Source organism: Aspergillus alliaceus (genome assembly GCF_009176365.1).
Source record: "Aspergillus alliaceus strain CBS 536.65 unplaced genomic scaffold BDW43scaffold_53, whole genome shotgun sequence".
Classification (NCBI taxonomy): Eukaryota; Fungi; Ascomycota; class Eurotiomycetes; order Eurotiales; family Aspergillaceae; genus Aspergillus; species Aspergillus alliaceus.
This window is the reverse complement of record NW_022474736.1, coordinates 154,072-181,778: the sequence shown is the minus strand read 5'-3', so window position 1 is coordinate 181,778 and position 27,707 is coordinate 154,072. Positions and strand designations below refer to the sequence as shown.

General features: G+C 45.7%; 7 protein-coding genes across 7 annotated transcripts; 2 read left to right on the top strand and 5 right to left on the bottom strand.

Annotated features, from left to right (window-relative positions):
- Window positions 1-309: 309 nt before the first annotated feature.
- On the bottom strand, window positions 310-708 carry BDW43DRAFT_288317 (uncharacterized protein). Its single transcript, XM_032043270.1, has one exon. It carries the CDS (start codon window positions 697-699, stop codon window positions 532-534), a length of 168 nt encoding a protein of 55 aa, XP_031896259.1. The 5' UTR covers window positions 700-708; the 3' UTR covers window positions 310-531.
- Window positions 709-775: 67 nt separating this feature from the next.
- On the bottom strand, window positions 776-2,152 carry BDW43DRAFT_315002 (uncharacterized protein; the record flags this gene model as incomplete). Its single annotated transcript, XM_032047966.1, has 5 exons — window positions 776-1,269; window positions 1,323-1,676; window positions 1,725-1,880; window positions 1,938-2,078; window positions 2,137-2,152. The coding sequence occupies 5 exons, from the start codon at window positions 2,150-2,152 to the stop codon at window positions 776-778; spliced, it is 1,161 nt and encodes a 386-aa protein (XP_031896258.1).
- Window positions 2,153-4,790: 2,638 nt separating this feature from the next.
- Window positions 4,791-5,342, bottom strand: BDW43DRAFT_315001 (uncharacterized protein; the record flags this gene model as incomplete). The annotated part of the gene is made up of 3 exons (XM_032047965.1): window positions 4,791-4,846; window positions 4,900-4,961; window positions 5,011-5,342. The coding sequence occupies 3 exons, from the start codon at window positions 5,340-5,342 to the stop codon at window positions 4,791-4,793; spliced, it is 450 nt and encodes a 149-aa protein (XP_031896257.1).
- A 423-nt stretch (window positions 5,343-5,765) lies between these two features.
- On the bottom strand, window positions 5,766-6,209 carry BDW43DRAFT_303162 (uncharacterized protein; the record flags this gene model as incomplete). The annotated part of the gene is made up of 1 exon (XM_032045377.1): window positions 5,766-6,209. The coding sequence occupies one exon, from the start codon at window positions 6,207-6,209 to the stop codon at window positions 5,766-5,768; it is 444 nt and encodes a 147-aa protein (XP_031896256.1).
- Window positions 6,210-10,612: 4,403 nt separating this feature from the next.
- Window positions 10,613-11,978, top strand: BDW43DRAFT_322201 (SEC14 family lipid-binding protein; the record flags this gene model as incomplete). The annotated part of the gene is made up of 4 exons (XM_032049517.1): window positions 10,613-10,857; window positions 10,942-11,083; window positions 11,156-11,533; window positions 11,604-11,978. 4 exons carry the CDS (start codon window positions 10,613-10,615, stop codon window positions 11,976-11,978), a joined length of 1,140 nt encoding a protein of 379 aa, XP_031896255.1.
- Window positions 11,979-15,614: 3,636 nt separating this feature from the next.
- Window positions 15,615-25,199, bottom strand: BDW43DRAFT_314998 (uncharacterized protein; the record flags this gene model as incomplete). Its single annotated transcript, XM_032047964.1, has 3 exons — window positions 15,615-16,969; window positions 17,032-24,876; window positions 24,926-25,199. The coding sequence occupies 3 exons, from the start codon at window positions 25,197-25,199 to the stop codon at window positions 15,615-15,617; spliced, it is 9,474 nt and encodes a 3,157-aa protein (XP_031896254.1).
- A 1,479-nt stretch (window positions 25,200-26,678) lies between these two features.
- On the top strand, window positions 26,679-27,505 carry BDW43DRAFT_288316 (uncharacterized protein). The gene is made up of 2 exons (XM_032043269.1): window positions 26,679-27,297; window positions 27,377-27,505. The coding sequence occupies exon 1, from the start codon at window positions 26,854-26,856 to the stop codon at window positions 27,274-27,276; it is 423 nt and encodes a 140-aa protein (XP_031896253.1). The 5' UTR covers window positions 26,679-26,853; the 3' UTR covers window positions 27,277-27,297; window positions 27,377-27,505.
- Window positions 27,506-27,707: the final 202 nt, after the last annotated feature.

Genomic DNA, 27,707 nt, shown 5'->3' with positions numbered 1-27,707 from the left:
GTACCTGTAGCCCATGATAGACAGGCATAGTAGCCAGTGTACTGCATATTCAACATCATCATCATGAGATTGACACATTTCAACACTGCGTAAGGATCATGCCGATGGCTGGGGGGGTGTGTCAACCAAAAAGACCGCTATTGGGAATATAACGATATATCCGATTAGTCAGCCATCGCCATGACGATTCGTGATTTCTACCGATTTCCATGATTCTATTTATATGGCAATTTTCCTATTTTGACTATTGATATACGTGTCAAGTTGAGCAGTATTTAATAGTGAGATAGAGGCAGAGATTCAGGAATTCAGACCCTCATGCATTGATTTCCTTGGCCATAGAATTGCTAGTGTATTCCGAATACAATTTATGTTGACACATGCTTTGTGTTTCTCTGCCTAAGTTGTCTCGACTTTCAAAAAAAAGGTACATCGAGTAATATAGCTCTGGGCGGTTGGCTATGTCTCAATTCAAGGAGAGGAAAAGCTTCCTGCCTCGCTGTCATCCTGGCCCCTCTAGATAACTATTGGTTATTTTCCAAAACAGAAATGACATTCGCAAATTGCCACCGCAATTGTACGTTTGTGCATGAATCGCTGGGTACATCCCAAAGCCACCACTCCTTGAAGTATTAGTCTGACTGGCGATGTCCATCCAAGCAGGTGACAGTCAGGAGCTACGGTTTTTTCGATAAACATGGCAAACTTAAGAAATAATTAGCCTTTCAATGTCAAAGAGCGATGCTATTGGCACTGTTAACACTCTTAATCTGACTCAATATAGGACTTGCGACAGGTAAGCTCTCCGTTGCTCCTTCACCCTGGACACTTCCTGCCTGAAGCTTTCCTCGGCGGCCGACAAACTAAGGTTGTCAATATTGAGTGATCTTGATACTGAGCGAAAAAAGTTCCCTTGGCTGTTGACTCCCAGGACAATGTAGTAAGGCCTTTCAGCCGTGCCTTCGGTGGAAATGGAAGGGTGTGGTATTCCAGTAGCCTGTCGTATAGCACTGGGTTTGCTTGTTGGGTCTGTCGGTACTCCTTGGGCAACCCCTCTGCCCATTACGGCCATTTCTGCTCTTACCACTGTGCTGCAAAGGTCTCCTCGGTATGATTCTTCTAACTGTCGAACAAACATTATCGAGTATAGGATCTCCTTGGCCTGGGGGATGAGCCTGGGATGGAGTTTTATTGCATCTATTGCATGGACAACTCGGAAGCCTTCCGAGTGCAAGTCGAATATAATATAAAGTATCAATGCAACAGTCACTGTTCATGACTGGATCAGAGACTGATAAGACAATTATAGTGGCAGGTCTTACCGGCTTTGTCATAGTTATTCTTGCCTTTGAACTTTATTGCGCGAGGCCACCAACTTGGGACTATCCCGCGCTTATGAGAGTATACCTCTCGAAAACGCGGCTCAATATAGCTCAAAAGACATTTCAAAAGCACGCTTAGAGCCTGATACGTTAGCTTATCAAGCGTTTGTTGAGACCACAGACGGGTCTTCTTTGTCTCCTGACTATAGAAAGTCGGGTTCTGGGTAATATCCCAGGGGTTTACCAACGTGCAAGATCCCTGTTCTTCGTCTATAAAACCGGGATATGGCACTTTCTCATTTGGTATGTCCTGGGGAAGGTAGATCTCTGGAATTTCAATTGTTGTGGATATATCTATTATCCTCTTAGTATGGTATGCCTATTTATTGGAGGTCTGCTCACTAAGTAGCCCGTCTCTGAATTTCTTTTCATATTCCGCCATTGAGATAAGGGCCTCTGTCAACTGCTCGCATCTCGATCCTTGTAACCTTCGTACGTTCTTGCGCAGAGAGTCTCCGGCAGTCTCGTCGAGGGCTCTCGTAATAAGCTTATAACAGTCTACTAGTAATCAGCATCAACTCTTAATAAATGTTATTAGCTATAAGACAAGCCAACCTTCTCTCCTTGACCACCTAGCCGTTCCAAACCATGCAGCAACAAGACCTGCAAGTTCTGTAGTAGACAGCCTCTGGAAAAGCTCTTGTCGAGCTTTTCGCATTTCTGCCACATTCCAAATAGGAACTATGCGACGGAGGCCTGCGTAATACTCCTTAGTGAGACAGAACCATGTACTTTGACCTTTATTGATACTCACTGTTGACTGCAGACATATTGCAAGAGACTTAGGTGTTGAGATTTTACGTGAGTCGGTGAGGGGTAGCAGTTTGAATATTCAACAACGTAAACCTGGAGCAGAAGTAAGGGGATAAGGCAGGTTAAATATAGAAGTACTACTATACACAAAAGTACATGAGGTTTCCGGACAATTAAGATTCACTGTACAAAGCTAAAAGTAGAAAGAAAATTTCCTCCTAATCGGCCCCAACATTGTAGGTAGACCTAGACAGGGTTTTGACATACAACCAATTCCCAGCCAGGTTACTGACCTGCTCTTCTTCTTCTTTCTCTCCTATTCCAGTACATACATCCCTACAGGAACTCTAGATCCAACCAATTAGTTTTAAGAGACCGTAGGTCTACGACTACGAAGGATTCTATCTAACTCGTAAACAATCTTCAGTGGTTACCATATAAGGCTCAGAAGTTCTAGAATTACTGCCTTTACTCCTTCCTAAAATTAAAGGGTATCATGTGTGGCCGCCTGATACTATTATAGAAGTCCGGTCGATAAAAGGACGAAAAATGCAGTGATCAACACTTGTACATTACATCGTTATGACCGTGTTCCACAGTGCCGCAAAATAAAATCCGGGCTAACTGGCTGTGGAATTTGTACAGGATATTGCGATCTACAAAAGTGGTGACAAAGTCAGAAAGTGTTAACTACCATAAGGGTAGCGTTGCGTGGGAACTTGTTGGATGTTTCCCTGTCGAGTGCTAGGATTCTGCTCCTGCTGCAACTGTGGCGTCCCTGGGAGATGTGACTTTACGGCCCCACTCCATTATATCAGTTAAGAACATCTACTGGCCAATTGAATACATTGCAGAATGACACTTCCTAACCTAGAAGTCCATAGCGCCACGTATATAGACTGCGCTAGATTATCATGTCCACGGAACAATAGTACTACCAACAGCTTGAAAGCCTTCCTTGATGATAGTCTGAACTGATAGTCAATGTAAGCTATCCTTTATTCCCTACGTGCTTTAATCTCGCTTAGGCATTCATATTGCCACAGGAAGTTTCCCCATGAATATCGGATCCTAGTACACGTCCCTTCACCATCTTCTTTCCTGGCTTCATCTAGATCTTCTGCCCCTGCAATATTTTCTTGGTGACTAAATGATCGGAATCGGACCCGATTTGGCATGATTTTGCGCTTGACTTTTTTTTACACGGGAGACTGCCAGGCATTATGCCCATGTAAATATCAGCGAATATTATCAAAGAGAGGAAGGGAGCATGTGGTAGTGGGGCTTCTTGGAGACTTGCCTGTAGTATCTCCATGAATTCTGTCGCAGGTCGTAGACACGCTCGGGGAGGATTCCCAAAAGTAAGCAAATATAGTAAGCAACACAAATGATCGCTATAAAGAGAATCGCAGCCAGGCACCACATTACGTGGGCAATATCTTAGGATAGGCTGTGTTTTACGGAGTTGGTGTTGCAAATGCTGCTATAGATTGTTGAGCCCCAAGGACACCTGACCACTTATAACTCATGTAGCGGAGAACCACTCGTTGGACTTGAGAGCTCTCGACTATTCTAAGCGAAGCGAGATCTAGGGACATGTATCCCACTGGGGCCATCTTGCTCTAGAATCACCTACATATCCTCCTCCAACAATACAGGACAGTTCGAATTCTCTCGGAGACTAGACCTTTCCAGGCCTATGTTCTTCCGAAGTACACCAGTTACTCCACATAATTCAACCTAGACATTAACTCAGACACCCGCACCCCATCATTTGAGACTTCATTGATATAGCCTACTCTATGTAGGTCATGCACAACGAAAAACCTTTATAACGTTAATAGACCACATATTTTGAAATAAAGATACACTCACACCCAGTAAACACATGGACAAGCTCCACAAGAACGACCCATCCAACTCGTTATGTGAGGTGGAATAAGTATATGGTCTTTTAATTCCTTCATAGTAATGGAATCAGAAGTTAAGCAGTATCCGATACTGTCCAAAAATGTGGTTGGCGCTTCGATTCTCTGGAGACCAGTTTCAGTAATGGTTATTGTACATTTGTTTGACCCGCTCAATGTTAATGTCCAGTGCTGTTCGCATTGCGCTGTGTTGATCCGCTGTACCTGAACAAGAGTAAATTTGTCGTGTATGTTATCGCTTGCGAATGTCATGGTAGCTCAATTGTGGGAGTATAAGGAAAGCAGCTTATAATGAAATGAGAAATAGATATAATAGTCGACTGGAAGTAAATATAATGCAGAGTCTATGTAGCATTAGGATGGCGCGGGGGTGTTATCCAAAACACTTGAAAGTGTACGGAGCCATGACCCAGAGATTGGCAGTATAGTACCATTATATGACCGCGAAACAAAATAAGACAAGTATTATGTGACTTCGTGTCTCTTGCTGTGGGGTACCATTCCGCTCCCCGTACCTTTGAGAAATTGCTCCATTTAACGCTAAAATAGTGTCCCTATATACAATGATCGACTAAGATGCTAACACCATTCAGAGACTAAAGAAAGTATCCACTTTTGGCTTTCCTTGAGCACAAAACTATATCTCCGAGATTCGTTTTCTATCAGACAAACTTGAAATTAACCTTTACGAACAGTTCTTTACCTCCGCTTAAACCTTCCATAGAAATCACTGCGCAGAGTGTCTGCTGACTGTTTCCTGGCCACGTAGATCATCATGCTGGACTTTGAGACTCGTAAGCCTTAGGAGGTTCAGTGTGTTGGGCTTTAGCACTTACAGGATGTTATATCGGAGTGTAAAAGATACTTGTTCTTTGTATACTTTTCGATAAAACCATTTCTACACTAGCTTAGTAAAAATGGTACTACCACGACATCGTAGGACCCACATGAAGCCGCAACAACTGTGTGTTACGTCTGGATAGTCGCTTGCGTTGACCTCATATGCGATATCTCCCAGATTGGGGCAGGTATAGTTCGGTGAATATAGGGTAGAATCCTGAACTTGCGGGGCATCATTCTCAATCCATATCAGCTTGCTGCGTTGATTCTGTTGAGACAGACGGTTGAAGTGATCCACGGTTAAACTGGCGTTGCTTCCATCGTAATGGAATGTCAGGATGCAGTGCCGCGTGCAGTGCTTAGAGGAAAGATAGGAAACCTGAACAAGTTTTACTCGGGGGGAGAGACCACGACAGGTCGCGAAATGGAAGGTGTCCATGTTGGAAGCTTGATGGCGAAAAAAAATGACGGATACTCTGGGTGGTTTATATATTCCTGTCTACAGAAGCCACACTGGCTATACATGGATTGAAAATCCACATTTATAATGAATATCCGGCCATTCGTCCTTGGGTACAAACGGATACAGTTTTTGTTTCAATGCACCCTGCTCCTTCCCATTGAAATTTGGCACCAAACAGCCCATCGTTTTCGTCTTCTCTCGGTACTTTACACGAAACAACATGAAAGGTTCTTGAAGAGGATGCTAAGAAACGCCCAAATAGCGGAGTGGCTCAATTTGATCCTTGGTCGAATCATCCAGCATGTCAAACACACATTATACCTGTTTCTGCAAATTATGTTTAAATCAGCATGTTCAGGCCAAGGTCTCAAGCAGCCGCCACTTACTGGTTTGGGTAAATCATGGCTCCGGGAGAACAATTATTTCTCCACTATCCCTGGAAGTCGAGGTGCCTTTGACTCGGTCCGTTGATGCCTGATCCTTGCGCAAAGTTTCTGTCCTCGCCGCTATGGCCTCTTCTTCTGATCCTGCCTGTGAAGCTGGTTTGATGCGCTGTATCTTGGGGGACGAGGAGGGATTGGATTGTTTCGGGAACAAACTATATTTCGGACTCTTCACTAGGGCCGGTGGGTTTGGCTGGTCTTCCTCATAGGATAATGGTCTTGGAGTTTGATACTCCGAAGAGCCACTCAGTGGTTTATCATGACTCGTAGCAGATTTGCTGTCATCCTGTCTGCCATTGTCGCAGTCCATCCAATCTACGGGGGAGCGTTGACCGAAACAGAACCACCCGAGCCACGGTGGGGTTATTTCCTTCAGGCATATGCCATTGAAGCAGGTCATGATTAAGGAGCAAGTCCAGTAAAGCTGTAAGTTGGAAAAAAGAGCGCCAATACTGTCTGAGGATGATATCGGTTTGTTCTTTGATAGAATATGCGGTGTAAAAACAAGGCTTTTCACAGTCTTATATCACTGGATAATGGTTTCCTGGCATATTAACGACCAGGGTGATTTACTATCGTGTACGCTTCTAACGCTTTTTCCTGTTTGTTCTTTCTCTTCTGCTTGCTACTCAAGTGGCGATGATGCTATGGATGGAGAATATTGATTAGCCATAGGGGCACTATTTTCAAACCTAACTTGAAATAACAGGCTATTGATGCCCTGAACATTTAGATACTTTGAGTCTCGGGTAATGCATTTCCTCTATACAACCATTGGAAGGGCTAGCTTTGATAAGCAGAGCTAAGAAATACACCTTTCTACTTCCGTCTAGTCTTATGCACAGGACCTCAAACTTCTAAATAGATGCAAAATTATGGAGTTTTACGCGGAGTCACTAAGATGACACGGAACATAATAATAGCATTGAAATATAATTGACACTGGGATAGGGAATCAAGAATGCCTGTATAGCCGAGTAACTTGGTTTGATCTCTAGTCGGCTCATAAATAATATTTGTGCTCCATGCCCATTTCTCCCATCTAGATTTATCAGCATGTCAGAACCAAGGTATCAATGTAGCTTCAACTTACGGTTTCTGATAAATCCGGATCTGGTAGGAGGAGTATAGTATCCCCCGCCAGCCTAATGTGCTGCAATGTCACAGGGCAATTGTCAAATGGACTGGATGGCCTTGTTGGTGCCTCTGGAATACTGGCTTCTCCTTTATAAAGAAAGATATTATCAGTATTTACTCCTATCATAATAATACTCCCAGCAAATTTGCCGAGTAGAGTACATAGTCAGGTGTCCATACCAGTATTTCCAACAAGGGTACTTCTGTCTGACACGCTATCAGTGGTCAAATCCTTTGTCATCACGGTAATGCGGCTTTCAGAAATGATATTCTCCGTATTGTCATGCTTGACAGTGGTGGTCTGCCGGAAATACTACATTAGATATCTCCTAGTTACCTGGTGATTGATACTTACAGTTGTTTCCTCATAGATAAGCCCATGAGCGGAGCAGGGAGTCAGGTCGGAGTCTCCACATCCCAGCCAGTCAATGAAAGCACGCAACTAAGACATGATAGACAGGTGTAAGATTTTGAAATTGGGCCTATCTGTTGTATGAAAGGATATGCAGTGAACAATCTGGACTGCGTTGGCCTATTAAATATAATCATCCAGTAATGTGCGGGGAATCACACTGGACTTGATAAATCATAAAGCTGTGAACCAATGTGCATCGCACTCGTCCAGATAGCATCATTCTGGTTCTCAATCCATACCGGTTTGGCATGTTGGTCCCGTTCAGACAGATGTCTGGTATGATTATATGTCAGACTGGCATGTGTATGCATCGAATATAATTGCATCATGCATCACCTTTCCCATGTGATCTATTGCAACCAGCGTCAACAGACAATAATAGCACATATTCGAGGTTAGGTTTTGGAGTCGAGTTTAGCTGACGCCTAGTGCGACTAATATTGGCGACTATCTGGCCTATCTTTGGACGAACTAGCCTAGAACAATGTTAGTACAATGTGAGCCCAGGCTTTGCTAGGTCCGGGAGTAAATAGCCTGCCTCTTGGATAAAATCAATCTCCGCCAAGTAATCATCGATTTCCTCTACAATCTCATAATTCGCAAGGCTTGCTCCTGGATTTAGGCCCGCCTTAACTAAGCCTGGCCAAACATCCTCTAAGTATCTCGATATCTTTGAGGGAGCATTGGGATCAGGATCCGTAACAACTACTTTAAGGCCTTTCGCTAGGAAAAACGCAACCCAGCTTGCGCCTATAATACCAGTCCCGATCACGCCTACCTTTCTAGCAGCAGACGGTAACATGTTATAAAGAGAGCAAACGAGCGTTATGGAGGCAAGCACGTAATGAAGAGCTAAGGAAGCTATGGAGAAAGGTAGCAGGAATTGACGTATCTCTTAAAATGCACTGCACTACACCAGAGCAGAGGTGGTCGTGTGAGTAAACCTAATTGTTAAGGCAACATTAGCTTACCTCGGCAGCAGAATTATTTGGTACAGGAGTTGAATTTGAACATTGTATTAAAACGCTACACTAACCCTAGTTAGGCTATTCGATCCTAAATGAGGATCCCATTTGAACATAAATTGACACGCGATGCGATTATAGTGTAGGCCATAAGTTTAAAGTGATACAGTGTAGTTAGCGGTGCAATGATGAGAATATTTTGGACCGGTGTGCATCCGGCTCGCGACATCCCGAACAAGTCCGAGGCCGAGTCTGCGATACGATCACCGTCGAACCACACAAGCATTTCCGAAACTACACAGAATCCTAAAATTAGTTGGCCGTGGCCATGGACCAACGCCGAGGTACCCGCGGAAAATAGATTCCCGCCTTAGGTACTTCGGAATCGGCCTACCATTCCAAGAGTCCTTGTTTTTCTCCTGTCAAATGGGACATCCAGGGGTGTCGTTTCTCGCGCTAAACTTTTCCATAATAAATTAGCAGATGCATTGCGTTAATTCAATGATTGAGCTCTGACTAGTACAATATAAATCTTTACTTATTATGTCCCGTCTCCTATTTTGGACCTGGTTTTAGTTTAAAAATTGGCACATTTCACAGCTCGTTAGAGAATATCTTGCTTCTGCTTTTATATCCACCCTCCAATTCAGACGCATGCAAAAGGAGATTTGCAATCATAAAATTTAGGCCTTTCACTGTTACAAAGGTTAGACGCTGCCACTTTCTTAAGTAATTTTGTGTTCCCTAGACGACAATTCTTTCCTACAGTTGTGTGCCGATCTAACTTGCTTATCTACACTGGCCATACCGAAAGGCTTACCTTAGAATCGGTTCCTTTGAAGCTGAAAGAAAAAAAGTGAACGAGCTAGGAAGCCCACTTACGTCAGTCATGCGGCGCGGCATACTAATATTTATGACCGCAAGCGTTGTGCTTATATTGCTTTGGGTGCAAAACGTCCGACAATTGATAGAGTTGCTGTTGGAAGAGGGATTGGCTGACGCCACTGGCGTCACAGAAAAACCAACGTGAGACACCAGCATGGTTAATCTGCAACCTCGGATTGTCCCCAAAATTATCCGCAAGACCAACAAAAATGCAATGTTACCCAACTTATACCGCCCTTCTTTAAAGCGAGTTGTGTTGACACGCAAGAAGACGACGAGCATATAGTATGGTGGCCGGTGATATTCTAAATAGGGGATATGGACATGTATATGGGGTAGTTTATAGCCTGGAGAAAAGCACACTACTTTAGATGTGGGTAGATGTGTATAACTTTCTGAAAATCAGAAGACCCTCATCAGAACAATTATCTTGTCTGCAATTATCATAGAATGCCTTTTACAGTATACTTTGTAAGAGACTGAGACCCTAGGCATAGTGACATCTCTGGTGCCACTGTAGCGGGCTGAAGCCCTTTAGAATACTCAGGCCGTTGCCATCGTTTGCCTATTCGTCATGTGGTGTATTTCGACCCCTCCTTCCTGTGATACCTCTTTTCTCATAATTTGTTGATTCTCTCTTTCTTTCTTCTTCAGCGTTTTCTTCTTGTTTGATAGCTATGCTAGTTTATCGAACGTTGCGGGTCTTATTCCTTACAGCCACAAGACCTTCACATTCGGCCTATATTGGTGCTCTTTTGCTTTGATGCTCTTTTGTTTTGTTTATTTTTTCTCTAGTTTCTCATGGTCCCAGTTGGTCTATGTGGAAACCCTATTATAGATAGTAAAGGTGGCTATACTACAAAGAATTGGGCGCATAATCCTATTATCGATAATTTAGCAAAGTATCGTGGAGAGCGTTTGCATAAAAAGAAGGTACCTTTTAAAGTATTGGCTCCGGCTGGAGTAATGCCCAAGTCTCCTTATTATCTGGTATATAAATAGGTAAGTTGCAGCTCAGTTCTTACTATGTTCATTGTCTTATAACCAATTACTCACTTTTCTTGGTCGTTATCCTGAATACAGGTGGGGATCGCCGACCTAGATTTGTTCCGGTTACCACTATCCGTGCCGGCTTCCCAGCCTATCGGATCCCTATCGAAGATGCCGAGGTATATTGATTGGGTTTGCCCATAGAATGCGACATTCCGGGAAAATCCAGTAAAATTATGGCAGTCCAAAAGCGAGATACGCTTTAAAAATCTTTTGCTTACGAGGTCTCTGATTGAGTGATGTCAAAAATTGGAGCTCTACACTATAAATTTACCCCAAAAAGGACGGAATATGTTAAGCAACCAGGCTCTGTTTGTCTGTTCTTAGAAATAAGCGGACAAACACTGAATCATGGTGCTTTTCTGGCGGAACCCAGAAGCCCACAACTCCCTTGTTGATGAGAACTCGGCATTTGGCATGCCCAAGAACTCTTCGCGACAGGACACCGAAGCCAAATGGATGGCTGGGCAGCTAAACCATCTGACACAAGAGCAGGACAGCAAACTGTTGAGATTTCGGAACCTCTGCGAGCAGCATGGATATTGTAAGGCCCAAACCAATGATGAATGGACAGATAATGACCGTGCCATACTTTTGTGAGTGGCCTTTCGTCTCTATAAACCTGTTGCTTGTAATAGCATAGGATCTCCTAGAGACATTGACATTGACGGATATACAAGACGATTCCTACGAGCACAGAGGTTCGAGATTGATAATGCACTAGAGCAATTTCGGGATGCATACGAATGGAAAGCAGAACACGGTATCAAATCATTCTACCAAAATATGGACGTGGTGATGTACGAATTCTCTAGGCAGATGGTGTGTTAGGTCATTTCCGTGCTACCTGCTGCAAGTTCATCAACGAAACTTTACTGACAGGCAACGCAATAGTTTTCGCAGTGGACAGGACATCGAGACTCACGAGGCCTCCCAATATATGTATTTCCACTGAAGCATCTCACCAAGGAGAGAATGGAAGCTTTTGTGTCCAAAATGTCACCATTTTCTGTGACACCATCCTCCTCGTCATCACAAACACCGGGCCATTTGATCGTGTTTCATGCGTTGTACGAGAATATGTTGGATTTTGTAATGCCACTCTGCAACCAACTTGAAAGGCCACACATGGAAATTCCTGTTACAGCATCCACACATATTATTGACCTAAGTGGGGTTACACTAAGGCAGTTTTTTGACTTAAAACGATATCTACAAGGGGCCACTTTATTAGCGACAAAGCATTATCCCGAGACGCTTAGTCGTATATTTGTAAGTTTTCTGTTAACGTTCTTCGCTCTTCTGCTCTATCTATTGGAAGACTGAGCCTGACTTGCAATAGATCCTCGGTGCCCCGCCACTATTTCGGACAGCTTGGCAAATAATTAAAAACTGGGTGGATCCTGGCACTCTCTCGAAAATCTCAGTCCTGTCTCCATCCGAATCAAGGCGAGAACTACTAGCCTATATAGAACCCTCCAGCCTCCCAGAGCAATACGGAGGGACACTTAATTGGAAGTGGGGAGATATGCCCAACCTGGATGACCACGGAAGGAGTCTAGCTCCTTCCCTATATCAGAGTGATGCCAGTGGGTCCGACTACTTCATTAAAGGCCCTGTCATCTTCAAGGATGGCGCTATCGAAGGGTTGGGCTCTGCCGAAGGGAAAATAAGGAAGATAGTCATACCAGTGCATAAGCCAAGGGTAATCGGTTGAGCTTAAACACACTTATCCCAAAACGTGTCTTATACAAAAGTCATAATTTTCTTCCATCCTTTTCTCAAAAAGGTGGTCATGGCAAAGAGGATGCCAAGGTGTATTCTTTGTTTCTATCTGCAGAGCGTGCAACCTTGCACTTGGTGTGGGGATAGAAAGAGTTAGGGAGTCGACCAGATAACATCCTTTACTTCCTATGATCATAAAAATTTACCGTTTCCAGTATACGTCACTCTTCGAACCACTATCTGTGACTATTTTTTCAGCAGTCCACAAGTGTGGTAGAAAAGGGGACCAAGGATGGGTATAGCAAGAATATCAAAGGTATCAGGGGCAGGAATACTTGGATTAAATTATTGGGCACCAGCAGTGGATGAAGTTGTCGACAAATTTGTAATTGGATAAACATATGTCTACAAGTCGTCCCGGTGAAGGGTATATCAACTTGCGTTACCAGGCCGCGGAACAAAAGGAGTTTCGGGCCGCGGTTTAATCTTCTCCATTCCGCGGTGCGCGGGATACCGATTGAGCTAACCCGTTTAATGGAAACCTAATAGTCGCCCGTAGCTAGCCGTTTACTTATGGCAGCGGAGACAGCAGGCATAATACCGAGTGCATAATCCCAGTGCTTGCTCTTCTGCTCCTTTTCGTGATACCGATACAGTCAATGAGTTCTTTTTCCTGGCCGCCGAACTGGTGGTGTGTTCTAGGAACAATATCCCTGTCCAATGGGATCTTTTGCTGAACGCCAAGACGGACAGCTACGATCATATGTGGGCCATGATCGTCACTGGCAGAAAGCATCAGATTCAGCAAGGAAATCATGGATCAATGAAACGTTGCAGATGAGTCTGTTTGCGCATGCCCGAATCTTTCTCATACACCTTCCTCCACCACGGGCTGCATGTTGTTCTTCGGTGCTTTTAGCAAACGTGATCTGGGGACAGGGTGAGGAAACGATCCTCTGAGCCCTGAGAAACAGTTCAGCTGTTAGATCCCTAAGAACTGCAGGTCTAGGCTTCCTTGGCTCGGTGACAAGCCATACTCGGCATAATGCTGTAAAAGTGTTATATCAAATGTGGGAATACGGTCGTTTTTTCTTTCGACATTCCTGCCCCTACCCTGCTGATATGGATCTCAAGGGTCGCAGCAAGGCAATATTTATTGTCACCTTGATCTTCCTGGTGATACTACCTTTCACTGTTGCTATGCGATGCTATGTTCGATTGGAGCTCATCAGACCTTTGGACCGGACGATATCCTCATGGTGTGTGCAATGGTATGTTCCCAGGTATACGCTCTGCTGTGTACGGGCGATAAACAGCTGACCTTTCTAATGGCGCTGAATTAATGGTGGTGGTTGGGCCAAAGTGCCTACGTTTTGGTAGTCTCGCTAGCAAGGCTGTCCATCGCGACTCTCCTGCTCCGGATAACCGTTCAACGGCGTGATACCCTGGTTAAATACACCATTATGGTCCTAACAATACTCGTAGATATCCCCTTCTGGTTTGTATTAATGCTATAATGCTCCCCGTGAGAGAGCTCTGGAACGGATAGTACTAGCTATAGTATTAATTTGACATACCTGTGTAGCGCGGTTGCCTGTTTATGCGATTTTACCCTTGAGCTTTATCCTATATACCTTCTCAAAGATCTCCAGGTAAGTCGTCGCTCCCGATGGGGCTGGGGCTCTGGCGCTGGGATGCATATAGGCGCATGATTATCAACATTTCTATGCTCATTTTAGTCTGCTAACTCTCCAAATAGAGCCTCTACAGCTGTAGTTGTCCGCATCCCCTTTATGTAACTGTATGATAGTAGCGATTTCCTCTGTATGCGATTCGATGACCCTTACTGGTACATTGTAGGCAATACCCGAATGTGTGTGCAGACGACACCGCTCCCATTTCTATAGCATCCAACATTGAAGCTGGTCTAGGCATCACTGCCAGGAGTCTGGTCACTCCCCGTCCACTCTTTCACTACTTCAACAGAATTAGGAGGACCATAAGTAGCAGGGACTGGCGAATCTAAGCAATGTGCTGGTGGAAAAGATTGAACGTGGTGAAGCTCCATCTAGTCGCCTAGATAAAAACATTATTGCGACCCGCGAAGAGCCAAATACGAGAGAGATTGGCAAACGAACTGGGAGTCCCATGATTATCCCAATGCCAGCTGGGTTTCGATCGGATTGAATTGGATTCCCTAATTCAGGAATTTAACATCAAGCTCTTCAGAAGTAATAATATGTGCCATCGTACAGAGATGATGTATTCCAAGACTTAATCTTGAAAATCATTGCTGCTACACATACAGCAGCTTGATCCATTCCGTTGTCGAGGAAGGAAGCGCCTACCATGGCTTTTGCCATATCAGCAATGGTAGCTGCACCAATATATCTCTGGTTGGCTCGAGAGCTACTTTTTGACAACGCTGTCGATACAAAAGCTGGCCGCCACCGTTTCCCGTTAAACGGTCTAGTCATAATATATGATGTAGGAACAGCTGTCTCGCTATGAGGAACTTAATGATTGCATCCCCAATAAACGCCATCGAGCGAAACTCAGACCGATGAATGATATCAGTTGGGTTGACTGCAATGGACAGTAAGTCCATTCGTTCAAACTTGGCGGTCAGGGAGCTCGAAAAGATTCGGTCTTTTAATCTTTGAGCAAGCAGGTATACCCCTATCTGATGAATGATGCTGGGAGCTAGCAGAGCAGCTTCCGCAAAGACGGATGGAAGCCGATCAACCAAATATTTTTCACCTGCCAAATGTTCTAAACACGCATTGGCATCAATTCCGGGTTTGAGATCCTCTGTCGGTGTAGCTGTCGGTATTTTTTGACCATGGAGAAAGTTGCGACGTCGGGTCAAGGGGCGTATCTTCCCTCTGATTGTCAAGCTTGCCTCTTTACTATGGGGGCTAGAGCACTCTTTTCCTTCTAGCGGTTCGACAAGTAGTGGACGACACATTTCCGTGACTTGGCGCAAGAGACCAAGCGAGCCGGACAACACTTGACCCCGCTCTAAGCAAACAGCCAGGCTTCTCGTTCCCGAATGACGCTCAAGAAATTGAGATATCACAATGTGGTCCGTATCTGGGACAAGAATGTTAACATAATCGATGTTTGCTGGAGCTCCGTGGCCTCGATGTACAGACTGTAGAATTAAATGTGTCACCTGGTGGCATATTGAAATGTCAATGGTAATTGTTTCAGCCGAGCCGAGAACTGCCGTATATTCCGTGCAGGATCCCAGAAACAATGGAATACGAATATCTATAGTAAATAGGTTGTATAAATGTTGTCATAAGGTAAAGACTAACGCAAGGTAGAAGTATTTCAATTTAGATAGTATCCAGATGCCCCGAGGTGTATAAACTAGTGCTAGAAATATATCCAATGTTCAACTACAGGTAAAGAAATTTTTGATGATGAATAGAGGTGATAAGTGAGAAAGGGTTTCTTGGATATCATACGATGAAGAAGTGCCCAATCACCTGAAGATTTAAGGATTAGAGAATCAGAGCCGTAGATCTTGATGGTAGACCACCTGACGCACGCGTTAATACGAACCAAACTCTAGGTATAGAGTATTATCACTGCCAACCTAAAGGTCGCACTGGGTTAATATTCATGCGTCTTTCTCATCAATGTCACCACTAATGTTGTTGCTGTTGTTGTTGTTGCAGGTGCGGCTAGAGGTTGATGAAAAGTCCCAAGGACGCAGCAGCTGCCCGCACAGAAGCTTGCCCACATGGGTCTTATCGATCTCCTGACAGTCATTCCGGATCTGCGACATGAGCACGTTTAGGAAGCTGAGGGGGCTTTGACGGAATGTTGTTCTCGTTCTATGTTGGCCTTCAGTTGTTATGAAGCCATCAGCGGCAACGTTTACGATTTCCGGTGTTTCGAGAGAGGACACACCGAGAAAATCGCACATCTCGCGATACTCGCTGTATGATCCGATGTACAACTGACCTGCGAAGAGGTTCAATTGTATCTTCAGCGTCTCTGGGATCCGAAAGCTGTAAGAAGTTTCTGGGACGTTGTAGAGCGTCAGTTCGTCTAGCGAGGGATATCCGCAATTTTGACGTGGAGCATATAGATGCATCCGAACCGACTTCGACATGTTAGACATCCCTTGTATTTGGTTAGCCTCAAAGGGGCTAATTATGACCATGTTCTTCACTACGGCATCTCTTGACAGAGGACCGGAGCATCTTGTAAGGATCCACTGTACAGGCCGTTGATACGAGTCCGAGACGAAGCGTGATCCGCTTGGGACTTTGATGGTTCTAGCGAAGTCGGTAGTAACAAGAAGCCCAGCTGGAAATTGAGACACATCTAGATATTTCGCTGCAGTTGTGTTGCTTAGTGTTTCGAACGCAAAGTTGAATGCATCCGAAGGTTGCTTTAGGACGCCCGTTGACACAAATGAAATCAGGTCCGGATGCACGTAATGATCTTCCGGTTTTGCTGGATGTGGTCTTTGGACTTGCCGCTCCTGCTCTATCTCCGGTGCTAATTCACGTTCCTGCTCCTCTTGTAACTGGGTAGACGCATGGTCCAATTGCCCGAACTCCTGACATCGAGCTCGTATGAGGCTAAGATGTTCATCATGAACCACCCCGGAGCGAGAGAATTCATGGCATCTGTTCTGGGGTCGGTACCGCCTTTCAAGCGTCTGAGATTCTGGTTCGAGAAAGCCCTGCGCTTCACTGGCAGACATCGTCTTTCTCTCATCTAGACCTATCTTGTGCCAAAGTTTACGTTGCTTGATATATCTCTCTCCCTGGACCGCCCACAGAGGGATACTGCGACGCAAAGCAAGCCAGGTCTCTGATATGGCCCACCGAAGTACATCCGATACCTCGATATTACATTCATTTTCTTTCCCGGTGAGGGATAGTATTTGAACTTTTATCTCCTCCGGGATATAAAAGGCAACTGACTGCCCTCTTCCCAATTTCCGCAGTCGCATGCATGCTATTTTTATATTTTTCTCGTCAGCTTGCTTTCATACTTTCGAATACTACTATCTCACCTACCTTGAACTAGCTTGTCCTTGGTAATAGCTGCCCCGAGAGTAACAGCTGCGCGGTAGTTCTGTGGAAGCTTCAAGTCGATACCTCGTGTGTGAGCCTCATCGAGAAAGACAAGACATGTCTCAAGCTGTTTAGCAAATGGTGAGGTTTGTAACAACTCAATACGACCATGACGGTCAACAACAGAGACCTCGTCGTTCTCGTCTACGAATACCACAGCCTGAACTGGACCATCATCCTCAATCATTTCCAACCAACCTTGAGCAACTTGTATATTGCTGAGCTCGAGGATCTGTGCCCCTACGTCGAGAATTACTTGGATCGGCGGATCTGATCTTTTCACCATAGCCAGGAGGCCTTTCGAACCAAGTGCAGACCCCTTTATCTGCGTCGGAAGAAGGACGACTGTATTTTCGGGACGAAGCAGGTATTCAAGTACGAGAGCATTGGTATGATTTTGCTCTGGGAGATCTAGTTGCTCGACACAAAGGGGGAGCGTCTTTCGAGAGTCGTTCGTCCCGCTGAATCCAACAGTGGGATAAGATTTTACCTCCCCTATATCCCATCCTGATGCAGACAATTTGTCTGCGAACTCTTTCAATTCCTTTGGAAAAACAATGTAGGAAAGAAAATAATCTATAACACCCTTGGAAAAGCGAAGTGGCGGAAAGATGTAGTTTAGACAATGATGTCTATCCTCCAGATTGATACCTGTCAAGTGATAATACGAAGTGCTGAGCGTTGGCGCATCATCTATCCATATTTGGTACTCCGTGTCCGCTTGATCAGACTTCAACAGATGGTTAAACGCGACGAAAATCTCGTCGTCACTGAGGCCTGAATAATAATATGTGAGTTGAGTTAAGATAATGACCACATCGGGGTGACTAAATTCCGATCTGGGGGCAGGGCTATCTTTTGCTCTGTATGGTACTGAGAGGTTTGTAGGTGGATATCTAGTTGAATCAGGCCCGTAGTTGACACGCCAGCGCTTCTGCCCGAGGCAGAAGGATAAAACTCCTTGAGCAAGTAGCCCTCGTAGCAGAAGAAGGCCATCCTTAACGGTGGCCGCCCAGGGACCTGCCGTGCCATTGCCCTCGACAGTAGATATGGCAGTAGCAGACGGATTAGCTTCGAGAAGATACGACATAACAGCGTTTCTTCTTGTTTGAGATAGCCTCCAAACTGGCAAGGAACCAATACCATTGTCGCAAATGTGCCTCCCGATCCGGTTCAGAAGCTCCTCACCTGCATCGCTATGAAGCAATCGGATCCTAGGGAAGCCTCCTGAGGCTTGCTCATCCACTTGTATTGATTGAGGGAAAACCTCCTTGACTTCCGAAGCATACAGCCTAACCAGACCAAGCAGTTGTTGGATGACGATCCATCTCTGTGGACTCAGCTCCAGGGGTCTTTGTGCCCCCATAGTGTAGACTAGCTCGAACTTAACGCTAAAGTTTTCATCGCTTTCGTCTACAATATCACATGAGTACTGTTTGAGTAGCCTTAAAACCTTGAGAAGAGCATTGCCGATGTCTTTTTTCCCAGCAATGAAGGACTCTATACACATCAGCCTTAAAGAGAGCAGGTGCTCTGGTTGGAGAAGAAGGACACCACCCTTCACCATGCATTCTCGACACATATTTCCTAGCTCATCTGCCTCTGATGCTTGGATTTGCAGGGATCTCGAGATTGGCATGAGATAGACTCGTCGGTCTAATAGACCACCAAATTTTGAGAGGAGCATTTGGAGCATCTGCCGAGACTGCGGCTTCGCCACGAGTATACGAACCAGACTAGCTCCATTTGCACGCGTGGCCGCTACCATGGGTAAAATAACAGATGACTTTCCTTCCCCCATATTTAGCTGCATCACAACGTTTCGCCCGAGGCTACAATTTCTCATCTGCCCGGCAATCTGCTCCTGGACGTCGCGTATGAGGATACCACTTTCAATCTCTAACAAAAGAGACTCTGGAAATTCTTGAGGATCCCAGTTTGTATGGCCTGGATTCTGAAGTTCCCGAATCAGATCGTCGGGGCTCATGCTCAGGGCCACCATTCTCTTTGCCCACTGCAACCTCGTGATCGAGCATCCATAAGTGATGATACATGATTTCCATCCATCAGGTAACTGATGCCACCTATGGCGTGTTAATTGCTGAACGACAAGGCTTGGTGATATTCTAGGGCAATGGCGTATCCGAAAGAGGGCCGCTTGTATCTTGCTATTTGTTGGATTTTCTTTCCTGGAATTATGCATGACCGGAGAGGGCACTATACTTGACTCAATAGCAGCGTATATGTCATTTGTGTGCTTCTCACACATACATACATATTCCAAGAAAATACGTCGCAACTGCGCACCATCAAAGTCTGTATAAGCCGGCTTCCTTGTATCTTGTAGAGACCTGATACTGCTACGCAATTGTTCCACGTAGTTCTTTTCGAATTGAGATTTTGCCTGTGATACTAGATCCATAACAAATTGTTCGAGGCATGGGGTCTGCTTGACATCTCCAGGGGAAGTGCGCAGAAGCCTAGGACACTCTGGCCCTTTTATTTCCAAGATCGGCGGTTGGCCTAAAAGATCATCGAGAGTGAGAAATCCTCGTCTGCTTAGTGGAAAATGTACTGGACCCAGGCACTCAGGCGCATTCAGGGCGGGCGCCTCAATGTAATGGGCCGGTTGGGAGGACAACACCGCCGCGATGTTGCTAAGGTATTGTCTAAATTCGCGATTCGCGAACCACGTTTTGAAGCTGCTGCGTGCCACCACCATAGCTTTCCCAACTTGAAAGTACTCTCGAAACCCTGGGGTAGCATTTTCGGTGGGTGTTGTTGGGGATAAAACAGGCCACTGAGTTTCGAGCTCATCTATAAACTGATCGCGGGCTTGTGTCCTGCGCTCTTTCAAAATTCTATCCCAACGCTGCTTGAATTGCTTCGCGGTCTCGTGGTGGTTACGGCTAATATTTTGCTCTGGGATCACCGTCCGCTGAACAGATTGGATGCAGGATTTAAGACTGCTGCCGTCAAATTCATATCCCTGCCCCAGTTCGTATAGGTTATTCGGTGGGAGAGTAATACGTGCCATTTGTGGCAGCACGTGGAACGAGGCGAGCGTGGCAAGAACAGGCATGCTAGTACCTTCAGCAAACCCCAAGGTAGCAAGCCATATCATGAGTTGAAACCTATTTAACGGCGATTCTTCCGAGCATACCATCCCATGGATGCTGCACCAATACAGGGAAAGAAAAAGATTGGGCTCCACGAGCAAGCCCGCATCGTACTTCATGTCTCCGATATCGAGTGGGGCACCAAAACCCCACGTCTTGTTCGATTTTGATATAAACTTCCAGAGCGTCGAGACCAACTCACTGGCTGTGAACTGTTGCATACAAGGAATCTGATTGTAGACTATGCTGCAAAGCTTGAGGACGCGCGAGACCGCTGCCGAGTCGCGGTGATCATCCAAGCCACAGTAATCACGGTCGTAATCCTTTGTGTATTCCTCGGCCCCGAATGTAGAAACACGAAACACAGACGAGCGAATCTTGTCACGCTTCTGCAAATCCCAACCCACTGGAGGAAGCGGTGGATGTGCCGTTGCTGTGTTTGGATGAAACATAGCCATGCGGCGATCATGTTCGAAAATTGCAACTACTTCCTCGCGGAACTCAGCATGTTGCACCAGAAAGCCGAGTTCCTTGCGCCATTGGACCTTTTGCATTACACGCTCATTTGCAGGATAGTACGTACGAGATGGGGTGAGCTGTGCAATGTGGGCCAAGACTGCGCAGTTTTCCGATCGTAGACGCTCAAATGATCTCAGTGCAGCAGAGCGAAGGATGGACAAGGCTTGCTCAGTCCCCGTCTTCTGCGTAAGTGGATCGGGTACGCAAAATGATGTCAGAGCATGCAAATAACAGAGTAAAAGCTTGCTCTGTAGACTCCCATTGTCACTCAAGTAACCTAGGTCTGGTTGTACTGCGTATGGGTGAAGGTCAGTAACGGCCCGCCAACCAATACTGACCTTAACATGATCGGCATCCTTCTTCCAGTCTACTGGACCCTCTGGTATGAGGGCCAATCGCTCATGGTTGTCCTTGCCTCTAAGGATGAGTTTATTGTGTAGGCCAATTAAGGTGCCTAAAGACTGATCGGCATCTATCAACATGCCTCGATACTGTCGAGAGTGAACCGAGGAGCTTCCTGATTCGAGGTCGAACTTCAGCCGAAGCCGGGGAATGTCAATCTCCAGGATAGAATGCAGGGTATTGAATTTACATTGTATCCTTCGCGGTCGTTCAATTGGTTCCAGAATATCCGATATCAATTTCGCCGTGCGGCTCCTCACGTTGATCATGAACACACTGTCTTTCTGGAGAACCCATCCAGTCCGGGAATGATTTCGGGTCAGCCGCCAATAGGCAGGAGAGGATTGCCATGGTTCTTTCACGGGTCGAAACTCCACATAATCACCACTTGGATTAAACCAGTGTACACACTCCTCCACAAAAGTGTCTGGGAACAGATTAGCTAGCAAGCTCGGCTGTATGAATTCCCACTCCTGGCCGTCTCTCATCGCCCGCACGCAGAGGCTTCCTTCCTGCGAACCAGAGATTTGTTGCTTTCCCAAGTGTACTGTATGCCCCATGTATTCCTTCTGGCAAGAAAAGCTCATTCCCGGACGGTCACTAGGCATCACTTCTAACAGCGACTGGCCAAAAAGCGTTTTGTAACTCTCATCCTGTTCGTAGTCTCGGGGCAGACGAGCCAACGGTAGACCGTTGATGAGCAGCTCTCCTGTTAGTAAGTTGAAGTGTATAAGCGAACCTTGACCTTCAGCCGAAGAGCCCGTCGCCTTGCTGAACAACCAAGGGTCAGTTCCTCCTTCCACCATGGACCAACCGGACCAACCCGGACCTGGGCGGTACGCTGCCCATGTACGTCCGATAGCTGCTCCAAGCGCCATAGTTTTTCCCAGGCAGATTTGGCTCGCAAGGAAGATGTAGCTTCGATGTGACAATACCTGCCAACGGCGATACAGCATTGTAAGTAAGGGTTCCGAGTCGGCTGCAATTGCATGCCACTTGTCGTGAATAGCCATGGAGCATTGTATGAAAATTGACGCGTCGGACTCGTCTTGGAGCATCTGTTCCAATAAGGTGCCTTCGGAGTCAAAGGACCCAACACATATCAACGCAATATGAACATGCCGCGCAGTAAAATTGGCTCGGCGTCCATCGTCTGTTGCGCTGCTTGCTTTCGTCCCAAGCACCTCGACCCATCTGAAAGCTACGCTTCGGAGGCGGCTCAAAAGTAGCAAACACTGATTGTGAATTTCGCGGCGAGTGGATAAAGATACTATTCGTAGTACAAGAGAGATAAGTATGTTTAGCACTTGTACTAACTCCCAATTCTCTTCAATCCTTTGTATAGCCTTATTTACCTGGTGCAGCATTGCACTGGCGAATTTTGTGTCTTTCAGAATTTTATGCCCGTTTCTTAAGGCTGAGTCTCCAGCGGGGGGCCCTGCTTGGTTAATTATCTGGAGGACAAATATTGCAGTTTCCGGTTTCTTAAACACAACTAATGGCATGGCTAACTGGTGGAGAATGTTTTGCCATTGAATCTTGATGCCACATGGCATATTACACAGCGCCTTGTATTCTGCCAAAGACATATCTTCCGCACAAGCATTCTGCAACGCGATAACCATGTTTGGGGACTCACCATTCGGCTTATCGGCTGGTCGGAATAGAAACCGCTGCAGGGGGGAGCTTGAATGTGGCAATTTAATCATACACGAGTTAGCAACCTCATGGGTTGACTTAAATTGGCTGACGAAGGACTGGGTACAATTGTCGAAGTATTCCAGGTGCAGGCCGTTCGCAAGACATACATCTGCCTCGCTCACGGCGATGATCTTTTTCGCCCGTCGATGCGTCCGTTCGTGGGGTTTGACTTGCGAAAGAAGGCCGATCCGACATGCACCGTCGGCGGGAGTATAAAATGCTGACAAGCCACTATGGCTCTGGGGGCTATAGTGTGCTATTGGATTCACTATTGCCAGGTATTCGACACGCAGAATGTCTAGCATAAAAAAGATCGTAACATCACGCCACCATGCGAATGGCTGGGGGACTTTCAGTTCGAACACTGTCGACTTTGCTTGCAGGTGATTTGCCGGGAGAGGCCATTCGTGAACTTCAATTTGCATGGAGTCAGCTTCTCTCTGATGCCTACATCTAAGACACGAAGCACGGTGACGTCTCTCCCAAATGTCGAATTCCTTATCAATAGCGATTTCATCATATGTACACTCCATAGAGTCGACGAGGTGGTACAAATGTCTATATTTTTGGTGTTTCTGCATGAGCTCAACTAGCTTCTCTGCACGCGCTCGGCTTGCGTGTTCTTCGATCATGGTATGTAATCTATGATGCTCCTGGGATGATTGGAAGTACCGGACCGAGAAGCAGGAAGGTGTGCCAAAATCCCGGAAAATTCCTGGTCCGGAGAACTTGCAGCGCTCCTTTCGCTGCTGCAAATATTTTTCAGCCCGAGCAAGCCTCTCCATCTGGGACCGGAAAGGGAGCAGAAGTGATTGAAATACCTGTGTAGGGATACAAGTATCATAGTCGTGGAGGATCATATGTATATGGGCGGCGGATTTATCACATGCGATCCACAACTCCAGAATAGTAAGAAACATGACGGATTTAGCCTCGGGGTTGGAGGCATAAAATTCAATTGCAGCAGTGTAGTAACGGTCTATCAGGTCAGCCAACTGGCCACACGTGGACTCGCTGGCCAAATGATTCTCAAGCCAGCCATCAAGTGATGTAGCAACCCACTCCTCAAATGCTGCGAGATTGTATGTCCGGTATCTGTCATTCACAGAGTACAAATGTCCTGGGAGTTTCTTGCTTTTATAAATCAGCAGCTTTGATTCGGGTACGAAGTCAACCCACGGTAAGGCTCGCTGCTCTCCTCGCCTTTTTATGCCTTGAAGATACTGATCAAGGGCAGGCAAAACGCAGTACACGTCGTCGTGGAAACTCAATTCAGTCAGAGAATGTAGGTCTTTGTGGTAGTGGCTCTTCTCTTGAATACTGCACCAGCGGCTTTGGATAGTGTCGCTTGCTATCGCGAGGGCACGCTGAACGGAGGTGAACCAAATGGGCTCGGCGGTCAAATTCAACTTTTGCAAACGGCGACCAATTTTAGCGCTCATAGCGTATATAGACTCCACTGGCATCACCTTTCTGGACCCAGTGAGAATATCGCTCATGAGGTAGATCATAAATTGTTTGTAGAGATCTTCCGGAACCACGCTATTCTCTGACAACCTACAGAGAGCCAATTGTAAGACCACACGAATCAGGAGCCAGAGCGAGGACCTGCGCCATGGATATCGACTTTCATGCCACATCACCTCTTCACGAGTGTGTTTCTGGATCTGTCTTTCCTTTACCCCGATGCACATTGGGCGTAGGAAAGCCATAAAAAACTCCGTTACCATCTTGGGATCGGTGGTATCTCTATCCTCATCGTGCTTCCCCCCCGCTTTCTTCACCTTACTCATTGTTCCTGGGACAGATTGGTGGCTCAACTTTGCCAGGGTTTGGGCGATTGTCTCCTGCAAGCCTGGCTCTGTGAAAGTTGATATATCCAACGAAAGTGTTGGCCCCGGAAAGAGTCGTTTCAGCCGGCCGACAGTCGTGACCACGGCTTCGTTGCGAGCAGACAACTCCCAGGACTCGACGTGTATCGCGTCACCCACTCTAGTCATTAGTACGGCGGCATTTTGGCGGTGAAGATGTATAGGAAGAAGCCCTCCTGCAACCAGTAAGCAGACGTCCGTTACGGTTCCAGGCAATATTGTTACCTTCAGTTCCCAGCTGTCCCAGGGCCATTTGGAGCATTTCTTCATTGACATCGCCATGAATCCCACAGATATGCCTCAAGCGAGTAAGCATCGTGGTGACAGCAGCTAAAATGCCCGCCTGTTCAGCAGATTCCTCACTTGCGAAATTCTGGAGAGCCTGTATGGTCCGGTCAAGTAGGGTTATCTCATGCTCAGGTGAGTAATCATCCCCTTCGGGGAGCTTGGGAGGGAGAAAGACATGGTGAAACATGTACAAGTGCTCGGTGAAGGACATTCTTAGTGCTGCAGATGTATGAATACTTTGAATGGAAATATACTAGATTGTTTACAGAAGGATGGTAGACATACCTGACCCTTTATAGAAAAATCGGGCTAGGCGATCAATATTGTCCCTTGAACCAGCTAATATGTTGTCTGTTATCGCAGAGCCTGTGAGTGAATTTCTCTAGGCCTATCCCTTGGCTAACGGAAGGTCATAGCAATCCAAATAAAATATCTTGTCCCCATACTTTCCATGTGACTGTCAAATTCACTAATTGCCTCCATTTCGATGCATGTGGCTTGATTACCATAGTATTCAACAATCTACGTACTTCCGCAGGTGGTCAATTCACCAAGCATATGTCAAGTACCTGCGATACTAGGTGATTTCATGGGCGCATTCAATAAGTAGCGAACTAGTCAACAGAACCACGAACCTTTTGATTCGCTGTAGAAAGAAACTAACTAAAAATAAACCGGATTGTTGAGGAGAATGGAATTAGTGAATATTAATTAGTTGACTGAGCCATCGTAGGAAGGGCCATGGTGAAGGTCCTTCGGAGACTTTGCCCGGGCCTACAGTTGTACACGGTCTCCAGTAGACCTCGGCAAAAACATTTGGAGGGCCGGTACCCCCAGCCCTCCGCCCTTTGCCTATCCTCGCCCGGCCTTCGGCCCTCAGAGGGCGCCTTCAGGGGCTCTTATCAGCTCTTATCAGCTTTTATCAGTCCTTGTCTATTGAAATACTTTTACTTTTCTTTTATTAGTGTACATAAAAGTTATATTTTACTTCTTGTTTTTGATACACTATTAATATATATATATATATATATTATATTTATTTAGATTTAAATTCTACTTTAAATAACCCTTATAGCTATTGAGGGCGGCCCTCCGCCCTCATTTTGCGGGTCTGCCAGCTGCCCTCAGAGGGTCGCCCACGGGCTAGGGTGAGGTCTACTTTGGGTATTGTAATTTTGTAAGTATTCTGTAGGCTTACTAAATAGTTATAGAGACATAGTTAGTTTGCATAACTATAACGATAGTCAATAATTTGTCCCTAAATATGAGAACAAACTTTCGCACTTTGGACTTTTGTACTATATGAATACTAATTTGTATTAGACCAGTACATACGACCACAGGGTGTGGAGAACAGGGCTTCCCGTCCGCTCAGCCGTACTTAAGCCACACGCCGGCTGGTTAGTAGTTGGGTGGGTGACCACCAGCGAATCCCGGCTGTTGTATGTTTTTCTTTTTTCTATTCGAATCTCATTGGATTGTCCTTGCTTAGTATTTTGTTTCACCCTATTCACCCTCGTTCAAGTTAACTAAGTTATAGCTGTAAAGGATTAGGCCCATCAGAGGTCTAGGCAATCAGTGAAGTGAGCGGTGGTCATGTGCTACCTACCCTTTGTCATATAAAGGTAGCACAACATGATAGCTTCATGTTCTCCTTTTTCTTTTTCCCTCTTTAGCTGAGTCTTTTCGTGCTAGACCACCTAATCAATTCCTTGATTCAGCCAGGGTCCCTTATAGGGTCCACAATATTAAGGGAAGAGTACATCTCGCTAGTTTTCTGAGTCCCACCCTTTCCACCACCATCTTTGAAAATTACTCCGGTATTAACTCGCAGGGAGCTCAGCTACCTACTCAGCGATTTAAGAATGAACGGCCAAGCTTTGGCATTCGCCAACCCTAGAGCTGAGCATATTGCACTTCGAAAGGCTCCTCGCTGCGTTTATTGTGGCGGACGTACAGAGAAGGAGGACTGTCAGCCATCCAATAAGAACGGTAATGCGTATCGTCCATACTATAGCTGCTCTTCTTGTGAAGAGTTCGCTTGCTTTGGAGATATGCGAGGTGTGTTGGCAGAAAATCCCACATGCTACTGTGACCATGGAATGCAATTCAGCAGACGTGGCATAGCAGGTCCGGATGGCGGAAGAGCGAGATTTCCACGGTCAATATTCTATCGGTGCGCTACGGGGGGATGTTTATTCTTCGAACACATGACAGACAGTCATGGTAGGATCATTATTTATGATGGTCCTGTCACCCCGCATGATTTGGCTTTTTCAGGGCTCTAAGGGCCTCGTTCTCGGCACAAGGTATGTGCTGTTGAGGCTCTCTGGTCTCATATAATAGCCCAAAGTTGTCTAAAACCTTTAATAACATTTTAGATTACAGCGACCCATATCAATGCTGCAAATATAGAGAGCAGTAACTCATTTATTTTCAACATTCTGAAAGACTATTCTGATTCTCAAACAATCAAAATCGGACCTTGCCTTGTCTTTGGCTTCCCCTTGCTTGCACCTGTGTAGCGTAAATATCTGTACCGCACTACATATCATCGTTCGGTTTATCTCTACGCTGCTAAAATATGGGGCAGAAGGAGCTTTAACCGCCCCAAATTTCTACTTTCAAGCACGCATGGCGAAAATGGCTTTTGGCATTCTCCTCCTTTGCACCAACCATGTTGATACACCATTCGATAAAGATGACAAATCCTTGATCG

Bases quoted from the DNA above. Each gene is read 5' to 3' on its own strand.
- BDW43DRAFT_288317 (XM_032043270.1), bottom strand. From the start codon at position 699: ATGTTTATCGAAAAAACCGTAGCTCCTGACTGTCACCTGCTTGGATGG.
- BDW43DRAFT_288316 (XM_032043269.1), top strand. From the start codon at position 26,854: ATGAACGGCCAAGCTTTGGCATTCGCCAACCCTAGAGCTGAGCATATT.